The 9,563-nt window shown below is 34.4% G+C and overlaps 1 protein-coding gene across 1 annotated transcript in view; it reads right to left on the reverse strand.

The window, feature by feature from the left end:
• Nucleotides 1-9,563, reverse strand: part of cdh23 (cadherin-related 23) — a 475,220-nt gene that overhangs the window by 48,854 nt on the left and 416,803 nt on the right. Inside the window, exons 33-38 of the mRNA XM_056471434.1 lie at nucleotides 5,615-5,836; nucleotides 4,489-4,608; nucleotides 2,489-2,669; nucleotides 2,236-2,369; nucleotides 1,688-1,897; nucleotides 9-116 (exon numbers count right to left, since the gene is read on the reverse strand). Coding sequence (XP_056327409.1) covers nucleotides 9-116; nucleotides 1,688-1,897; nucleotides 2,236-2,369; nucleotides 2,489-2,669; nucleotides 4,489-4,608; nucleotides 5,615-5,836 — 975 coding nt within the window. The remainder of the gene's footprint in view (nucleotides 1-8; nucleotides 117-1,687; nucleotides 1,898-2,235; nucleotides 2,370-2,488; nucleotides 2,670-4,488; nucleotides 4,609-5,614; nucleotides 5,837-9,563) is intronic.

Raw genomic sequence — 9,563 nt, forward strand, 5'->3', positions numbered from 1 at the left:
GTGTTTACCCTGCGTGCGATGCGAGGGTTGTCTGGGTTGTCTTTGACAGTGATGGTAAGGCTGTATTCAGCAACTCTCTCTCTGTCCAGCGGCCTGTTCACCTGAACCACACCTGACTGGAGGAAAGACATCAGTCTACTATCATATGACTGTTTATTTTCAAAACATACAGCTGAAGCCCCACTGTATTTTTTCCCCATTTTTTCCCAAAATTTTGAATTTTTCAACACATTTCTAAATAATAGTTTTAATAACTCATTTCTAATAACTGATTTATTTTATCTTTGCCATGATGACAGTACAGAATATTTTACTAGATATTTCTCAAGATACTAGTATTCAGCTTAAAGTGACATTTAAAGGCTTAACTTGGGTAATTAGGTTAACTATGCAAGTTAGGGAAATTAGGCTTTATTGTCTAACGATGGTTTGTTCAGTAGACAATTGAAAAAATATAGCTTAAAGGGGCTAATAATTTTGACCTTAAAATGTTTTTTAAAAAAAATTAAAACTGCTTTTATTCTAGCCGAAATAAAACAAATAAGACTTTCTCCAGAAGAAAAAATATTATCAGACATACTGCGAAAATTTCCTTGCTCTGTTAAATATAATTTGGGAAATAATTTAAAAAAAGAAAGAAAAAATTCACAGGAGGGCAAAAAATTTTGACTTCAACTGTACATGAGCATCTAGAGTTCATTTAAATAATCAATATGCTACATGACGTTAAAATGTCTACACAGTGAAAAAAAATCATATAACTTGAACAATAATATCAAATGAACAATTAATAATGCATTGAGGAAGAAAATATATATTTAATATATATTGTGATTTCCAATAGTCAATGCAATAGGCAATGCAAAAATGAAAAAAAAAACTATTTCAACAATATGGGAGAAAAAAAAAAAATCCCAAGAAAATTATTATTATTGTATTATAATTGTTATAATAAGTTTATAGTTATTTAAATACACTACCTGACAAAAGCCTTGTCGCCTATCCAAGTTTTAGGGAAAAAAATGATAACTTGACTTGTAGTTGATCGATTGGTATCAAAAGTGGCTTATATGAAAGGCAAAGCCCTCTAGATTACACTTACCAGAATAAAATATGATCATGCCTTGATTTTTCATTATTTAATTAGGACAGTAAGGTCTGACTTTGCTTAGACAAAAGTCTTGTCACTCAACAGAAATAATGTCCAGTATAGAATATAAAGTCATGCTGCAGTGGAAAAAGAATGAATTGGAATGAGCTTGGAGGACTGCATCCATACATCTCTGCAATGACTCAAATCACTTCCTCAGGCTAAGGAATCAATATCACTACCTCAGACTGTTGATGTTGCCATCCACTCTGCAGATCTCTCGCACACCCCCATACTGAATGAAACCCCAAACCATGATTTTTCCTTCACCAATCTTGACTGATATCTGTGAGAATCTTGGGTCCATGTGGGTTCCAATAGGTCTTCTGCAGTATTTGTGATGATTGGGATGCAGTTCAATTCATCGGAAAAATTTACTTACTGCCACTTTTCCAAATGATCAACTAGAAGTCAAGTTATTATTTATTGCTCTTACAACTGGGATCGACAACAAGACTTTTGTCAGGAAGTCACTTTTTTTCTGTGCCTTGGACTGATGATTCGTTTGAATATTTCTTTTGATCCTATTTGTCTTACCGTCTCATTAATGTAAAATGCTCCATCGGTGTTTCCGGCAGTGATGCTGTATGTGAGGAGAGCGTTGCGGCCGCTGTCTGAGTCTTGTGCTCGTACTTGTATGATGAAGGTTTGGACCGGGGCTCCTTCACTCACGCTGGTGTTAGCCGGTAAGTTGAGCAGGATGGGGTCATTATCATTGATATCCAACACCAGAATGCCCACTACCACCTAACAGAGAAAAAAAAACATCAAATTAATTATGGGACATGGGATAATTCCAACTTAAATTGCACATGTAACTTGGCTGGAATAATACTGTAGACTCTCGAAAAAAAAATACAGTATGTTTGAAAACATAAGCATCAAACTAATTTTATTACCAATGGATCTGTAATTAATTTAGCTTAAACACAACTGCAATTTGTGTGTCTGTCATCAAGAAGTAATTGTGTGTCCCAACGCTGGCATGCTGCCTTTCCGCACACTCAGAAGTATGCACTTACCCATCAGTTCATCATTTAGTGTGTAGTGAATTATGAAGTGAGATGTGGGTGTGCTTTGCATACCGTAGCATTGAGCGCAGGCGTTCCCAAATCTTTGGCAGTAATAGTTATGTTGTAATAGGCAATCGTTTCTCTGTCAAGCTCAATGTCTTTCCTCACTCTCAACTCTCCCTCGACTGAGGAAATTACAAACTCATCTGGCAAAGAGATCAAATAAAGAGAGATAGGAAGATCAGTTTTGCATTTTGTGAAAACAACCACAACAACAATATTCATTTTTCTGAATAAATCTGAGCTGTCCAGCACAGACACACACTTTTCAGGTCCCCTGCGGTGATGCTGTACTCCACTTTTCCATTGGATCCCGAATCAGCATCTGTAGCTTTGACAGTCCAGACACGAGGGCCCGGCTGACCTTCTGTGATCTCAAACGGACCCTCGAATGGCCTCAGGAAGATGGGTGGGTTATCGTTGACGTCTATCACATTCACTAGGACCTGAAGGACAGGACAGTGTGTGGATATGTTATCGACAAGGACTTCTTTAAACATGTACACAGACATCATCTATATACTATAAACAGAGGGAGAAATAAGTATTGAACATGTCACCGTTTTTCTCAGAAAACATATTTCTAAAGCTTTCTAAGGCTTGAAATTTTGACCAGATGTTGGTAACAACCAAAGAAATCCATATATGAAAAGAAAACAAATCTAATTAGTTTATAAGTGAAGTTATGTGTAATAAAATGAACAGAAATGTGTAAAAAGTATTGAACACATGAAGAAAGCGAGGTGTAGAAAGGCAGTGAAAGCCCAGACAGCAGCTGAAATCTTTCAGTAGTTCTTCAGCAATCCTCTGCCCTTCGTCATTAACTATGTTTACATCCAAAAATACAAATTAGCTTTAAGCCCAAAACTGTAATATTGCATAAAAGATGTGCGAATAAAGCACGTTTCCATCCAACGAGTCAAGGCGAGCAAAATCGTCACTTCCTGATAATCTGCCGCCAAATATCAAAAGTAAAAATGAAATTTGCTGCGATAGGAGAAGCTGCGTTAATCTTTTATTCATTTAATAAATGAACGCAATCCTGACACGCAGTGAACGCACGGTGCCGTTTGAAGGCGTGAGATGCGGAGCACAGACACTTTTGATTCTGGAAGTCATTAATAATATAATAACACTAATACTGAAATGGTTACGGCGTTTTAGAATGACCAAAACAACATTTCAGATGATTTACAATGTGCTCAGCCTGCTGGTTTATCCATTCACATACATTTTTATCATCACATGATGTCATAACAAAATTACCTGGCTTTTTTTAATGCGCATACTGGAATTTGTACAGTAAAAGTGTTTTCATCGCAGTTTATTCGCGTCTTTTCTTATCGAATAAAAGTTTACCTACTCGGTTATGCTCATACGTTTTTTGTGCACATTTTCAAAATTGATGCACATCTTGGCGTTTCCATCAACCAGTTTTTAATGCGAATATCCAAAATGCACAAAAAAAATAGGTGGATGTAATCGTAGCTATTGTAAATCAATATCAGCTGCTTCAGTCCAACATCTACATTATCAAGATGATGAAGGTTAAACCAGGGTGGACATTTCAGCAAGACAATGATCCAAAACACAGCCAACAAAACTCTCAAAAGCTTTCAGAGAAAGAAAATCAAGCTGTAGAATGGCCCAGCCAATCACCTGACTTAAATCCAATATAAAATACAAATTAAAGCTCAGATTTGATAGAGACCCACAGAACCATCAAGGTTTTTTACACTCTATTAAAGTCTGTGAAAAACTCACACCTGAGCAATTCACGTGACTTCATTCTAATATGAGAGGCGTCTTTAAGCTGCCATCACCAAAAAAGTCTTTATTTATGTATTAAATACGTTTCAGTCGTTCGGCACTTTCTCCTTGTGTCATTCCATCGTTATTACACATAACTAATGTTTCAGATTTTTTTGTTTTGTTTTATTTTTATGTTTGTATTGAATGTACATGTCAACAGCTCCTTTAGAAACATTACTCCCAGGAAAAAACGTGACGTATTCGATACTTATTTTCCCCGCTGTAACTGCAGGTTAACTATGTTTATTTATAATAACTTTAACTGTTAAAAGCTAGTAGTTACTAGATAACATTATTTATAACTAACAAAGTTATGGTAACTAATAACCTTTACTTCTCTGAATTAAATTGTAATGCAATAATGTGCACCACCTTTTGTAAAGCTGCTTTGAAATGATAATTATTGTGAAAAGTGAAATACTATTAAACATGAATGTGTGAATATGAACTCACTGTGGTGCTGGAGGTCAGTCTGAGCAGAGGTATCGGACACTGATCTGTGGCTGTGACCGTCAGCACATAGTGACCATTACTGATCTCGTAATCCAGCGCACTAACGACCACGATCTGACCCTGTGAACACACAAACACACACAATCAACACACAGATGAAGGAGTGGATTTTTTGGATGAATGTCCACTCCAGGATGGAGTATGTACAGTTGAAGTCAGAATTATTAGCCCCCCTGTTTATTTTTTCCCCCAATTTCTGTTTAACGGACAGAAGATTTTTTTTCAACACATTTCCAAACATAATAGTTTTAATAACTCATCTCTAATAACTGATTTATTTCATCTTTGCCATGATGACAGTAAATAATATTTGACTAGATATTTATCAAGACACTTCTATACAGCTTAAAGTGACATTTAATGGCTTAACTAGGATAATTAGGTTAACTAGGCAGGTTAGGGTATTTAGGCAAGTTATTGTATAATGATGGTTTGTTCTGTAGACTATCAAAAAAAACATATAGTTTAAAGGGGTTAATAATATTGACCTTAAAATGGCTTTAAAAAATTAAAAACTGCTTTTATTCTAGTCAAAATAAAACAAATAAAAAATTTTCCAGAAGAAAAAATATTATCAGACATACTGTGAAAATTTCCTTGCTCTGTTAAACATTATTTGGGAAATATAAAAAAAAAAATAAAAAAAAAAATCAAAGGGGGCTAATAATTCATACACTCTATGTAGTATGCATATGTCAGTACATGTAGTATTTTTGGTCAATATCAGCCTTTATTTTAGTATTTGTTAGTATTGTTTACATTTATTATGGCATTTTCAAACTCACTTTTCAAATGGATATCAAAGGTGAGGTTTCACTGGGCTATTATGCAAATTTGTTATCTGTGAAATGTGCAAATTTTGTATGTCTGAATGAAAGTAGTTATGTAAATTCATTATCTGTGTAATGTTTTAACATTTTAAATAAAGAAAAAAAAACGCCTGTTTGGGTAAAAAAAAAAGTAAAAGTAAATCAAGTACTTTAAAACATAATTATTTGGCTGATTTATGTACACAAGCAAACAATGTCTCCAACAATACAGCTCTGGATTGTTGTGTCATCCTCACCGTTACGGTATTGATCTGAAAGGTCTGTGCCAGGTTGCCCTTAGAGATGGCATAACGGATGGTTCCATTGAGTCCTTCATCCGGGTCGATGGCAGTTACCGTGGCGATTATGGCTCCTACAGTGTTTGGTCCCTCTCTGAGCTCCGTCACGTACTCTTCCTCCGGAAACTCCGGTGCGTTATCATTTTCATCAATTATACGCACCCAAACTGTGGTGGATGTCTGTGGAAGTAGATCACAAGCAGCAATACTTTAAAAATACTTTTAATAAGTAGAAAAATCTAAAAGGACAAATATATTAAGTGTCCTCCACTAATTTTTAACCCTTAGGAATGCTGGTGAGTGGGCTTGACAAACCACTTGTAGGAAACACACTTTCCTGTTCATATGCACCAGACACTTTCTTATAAACACTCCATATTTTGGGAAAACATTGTGCAACTTGTTATAGCATATGTACACTACCTGACAAAAGTCTTGTCGTTGATCCCAGTTGTAAGAGCAACAAATAATAACTTGACTTCTAGATGAACATTTGGAAAAGTGGCAGTAAGGAGATTTTTCTGATTAATTGAACTGCATACCAATCATCAAAAACACTGCAGAAGACCTATTAGCACCCACATGGACCCAAAATTCTCATAGAAATCAGTCAAGTTTTATGAAGGAAAAATCATGGTTTGGGGTTTTATTCAGCATGGGGGTGTGTGAGAGATCTGCAGAGTGGATGGCAACATCAACAGCCTGAGGTATCAAGACATTTGTGCTGCCCATTACATCACAAACCACAGGAGAGGGCTAATTCTTCAGCAGGATAGCGCTCCATCTCACACTTCAGCTTCCACATCAAAGTTCCTGAAATCAATGAAGGTTAAGGTACTCCAGGATTAGCCCACCCAGTCACCAGACATGAACATTATTGAGCGTGTTTAGGGTAAGATGAAGGAATCCAAAGAATCTTGATGAACTCTGGGAGTCCTGCAAGAATGCTTTCTTTGCCATTCCAGATGACTTTATTAATAAATTATTAGAGTCATTCAGAGATGTATGGATGCAGTCCTCCAAGCTCATGGGAGTCAGACACAATATTCATTCTTTTTCCACTGCACCATGACTTTATATTCTATACTGGACATTATTTCTGTTAAGTGACAAGACTTTTGTCTAAGCAAAGTCAGACCTTACTGTCCTAATTAAATCATTAAAAATCAAGGCATGATCATATTTTATTTTGGTAAAATAAGTGTAATCTAGAGGCCTTTTTCCTTCATATAAGCCACTTCTGACACCAAATTATTAACCAGAAGTCAAGTTATAATTTGTTGTTCTTAAAACTTGAATGGGCGACAATATTTTTGTCAGGCTGTGTATATAGTTGACAAATAAGCAGTAAAAAAGCCTTTTTTTTTTTTTTTATAAAACATTTTTTAAATTTTATATATTAACGAGTTCTGATGTTTAAGAAAATTTAAGGGGTCACTAACTTTATCAATTCTTTCAGTTTTCTTTTTTTTTCATTTTAACTGAACTGTACCTTAAATACATTCTATTGTTGGACATAACAAAAAATAAGAAAAACAACTCATGATGGAGAAATACCTTGATAACAATTTATCTTCACTGTTGGACACTTAATATTATTTTATATGGCATTATAAATAATATTTGTTTTCTCTGTGACTTGTTGGATATGTTGGACATTTAATAAAAATAGGGGAAAACTCTGTAAAAAAAAAAAAAAAAAAAAAAAAAAAAAAAACGGTGAAAAATCTAATAATTTTGTACGAATTAGCCACGTTTCTGACTAAATATTTAGTTAAAATAGTTTCCACACTTTTAGGAGGAGGTTTGAGTAGCAAAAAAAATCTCCAAGAATCAAAGCTGGAGTCTTGAGGTCAGAAATTCTAAAAAATATATAATCTGGCGTCACCTACATACAGTTGAAGTCAGAATTATTAGCCCCCTGTTTATTTTTTCCCCCAATTTTTGTGTAACGGCAAAATATTTTTTTTCAACACATTTCTAATCATAATAGTTTTAATAACTCATTTCTAATAACTGATTTATTTTATCTTTGCCATGATGACAGTAAATAATATTTGACTAGATATTTTTCAAGACACTTCTATACAACTTAAAGTGACATTTAAAGGCTTAACTAGGATAATTGGGTTAACTAGGCAGGTTAGGGTTATTAGGCAAGTCATTGTATAATTATGGTTTGTTCTGTAGACTATCAAAAAATATATAGCTTAAAGAGGCTAATAATTTTGACCTTAAAATGGCTTTTAAAAATTAAAAACTGCTTTTATTCTAGCTGAAATAAAGCAAATAAGACTTTCTCCAGAAGAAAAAATATTATCAGACATACTGTGAAAATTTTCTTGGCTTGCTCTGTTAAACATCACTAATAATTCTAATAATAATTTCATCTGTAGATCACCGCAAATTGTTATAAGGAATAAAACAAAACAAAACTCAAGCATCCTCATTTATTGCTAATATTTTAGTGCATATTTTAAGCAAAGTGTAAAATTTTAAATACTTAAGACAATTATTGGACAGCACTTACTGTATATGTCTCCTTTTAAATTACTATTACTACTAATTTCAAACAATTGTGTATGCTGCATAATCTGCAACTGTGACAGTGCAGTATTTCTAAAGAGCAGGACAATGTTTATGTTTGTCTTTGAATGACAGTATTTGCATGTTTTTCCTGAAATGTGGACCTTTACATTGTGGTATCATAGTAGACAGGAACAGCAAGTTTAAATTTGCATAACCTGATAGCTTGCATGTGTGAAGGCAGGAGGTGCCTTTCCACTGGCGATTGATGCTATCAGTGGGTATCAGATGAAAACTGTTACGACAACTCCCAACCAAAATCTCTCTAGTGTTCAGTTCACAAATGCTGAACCTGATGAACTATGACCAGAATGATAAAACTGTGAATCTGAAAAGGGACACGGTGCAAAACTCTAGTCGTCTGAAGTGTGAATGAAACTGATCTTTGTCTGCATTTTAAAAGCATGCGAGAAAGAATTTAAATAAATGAATAAAAGTAATTAATTAATAAAAAAACAGTGTGGTATTTTAAACAAAGTGTTCTCTATATACCACAAGTAAACCATTTTCAAAAAAATAGTGTTAAAAATATTTAGAAAATTATTAGAAATTGCTCTGCAGAAGTAATAAATTTCCATAGATACATAAAGATGAGTGTTTACTACTAATGTCCAGATCTGATCACGTGATCTGAAATAGGGTTCGATCACGAGGTTTCAGACTTCACTGGAATCGGACGTTACCTCCCGATCATGACTCATATATTCTCATTATTTTATAGCACATCTATAGTTATGTGGTGGCACAGAGTTAGACCTCTTTCTTGGCTTCACACAGAAAGGGCAACATGTGCAGTATGACATCACTTTGTTGCAGAGACGCTATTGGTTAAATGCTGGCAAAGTAAAACACGGAAGCAGCTTGAAGTGGAAAGCGGGAATATGTCTGCGGTCTGGAGGTATTATAAAGTTGATGACTAGTGCCATAGCAAACTGTGAGATATGTAATCTTGGGATTGCCTGCCGGGTATTTTAAGCAGAGATGCGATTTGTTTTTATATTAGATTTTTTTTTATATTTACTGTTGCACTAAAGTCTAAAACTGAAGAAATAATGTTATTTATTACTTGATTGTTTTGACTGGTTTGTTAACAGAGTTGCGGAATGTTAAAATAAGGAACATCCTGAATCCTTTTCTTTGCTCTTCTTTATTCTTTTTTTTTATGTATTATAGAAGTATCGCATCGGGTTTTGGTATCGGTAAATACTCAAAATCAAATGACTTGGACTCGGAGGCAAAAAAATCTAATCGAGACATCCCGATTTACTTCAATGCACCACTTTAATTAATTAATGGATTAATTAATAATATTAAAATATTT

Source organism: Danio aesculapii, chromosome 13 (genome assembly GCF_903798145.1).
Source record: "Danio aesculapii chromosome 13, fDanAes4.1, whole genome shotgun sequence".
Classification (NCBI taxonomy): domain Eukaryota; kingdom Metazoa; phylum Chordata; class Actinopteri; order Cypriniformes; family Danionidae; genus Danio; species Danio aesculapii.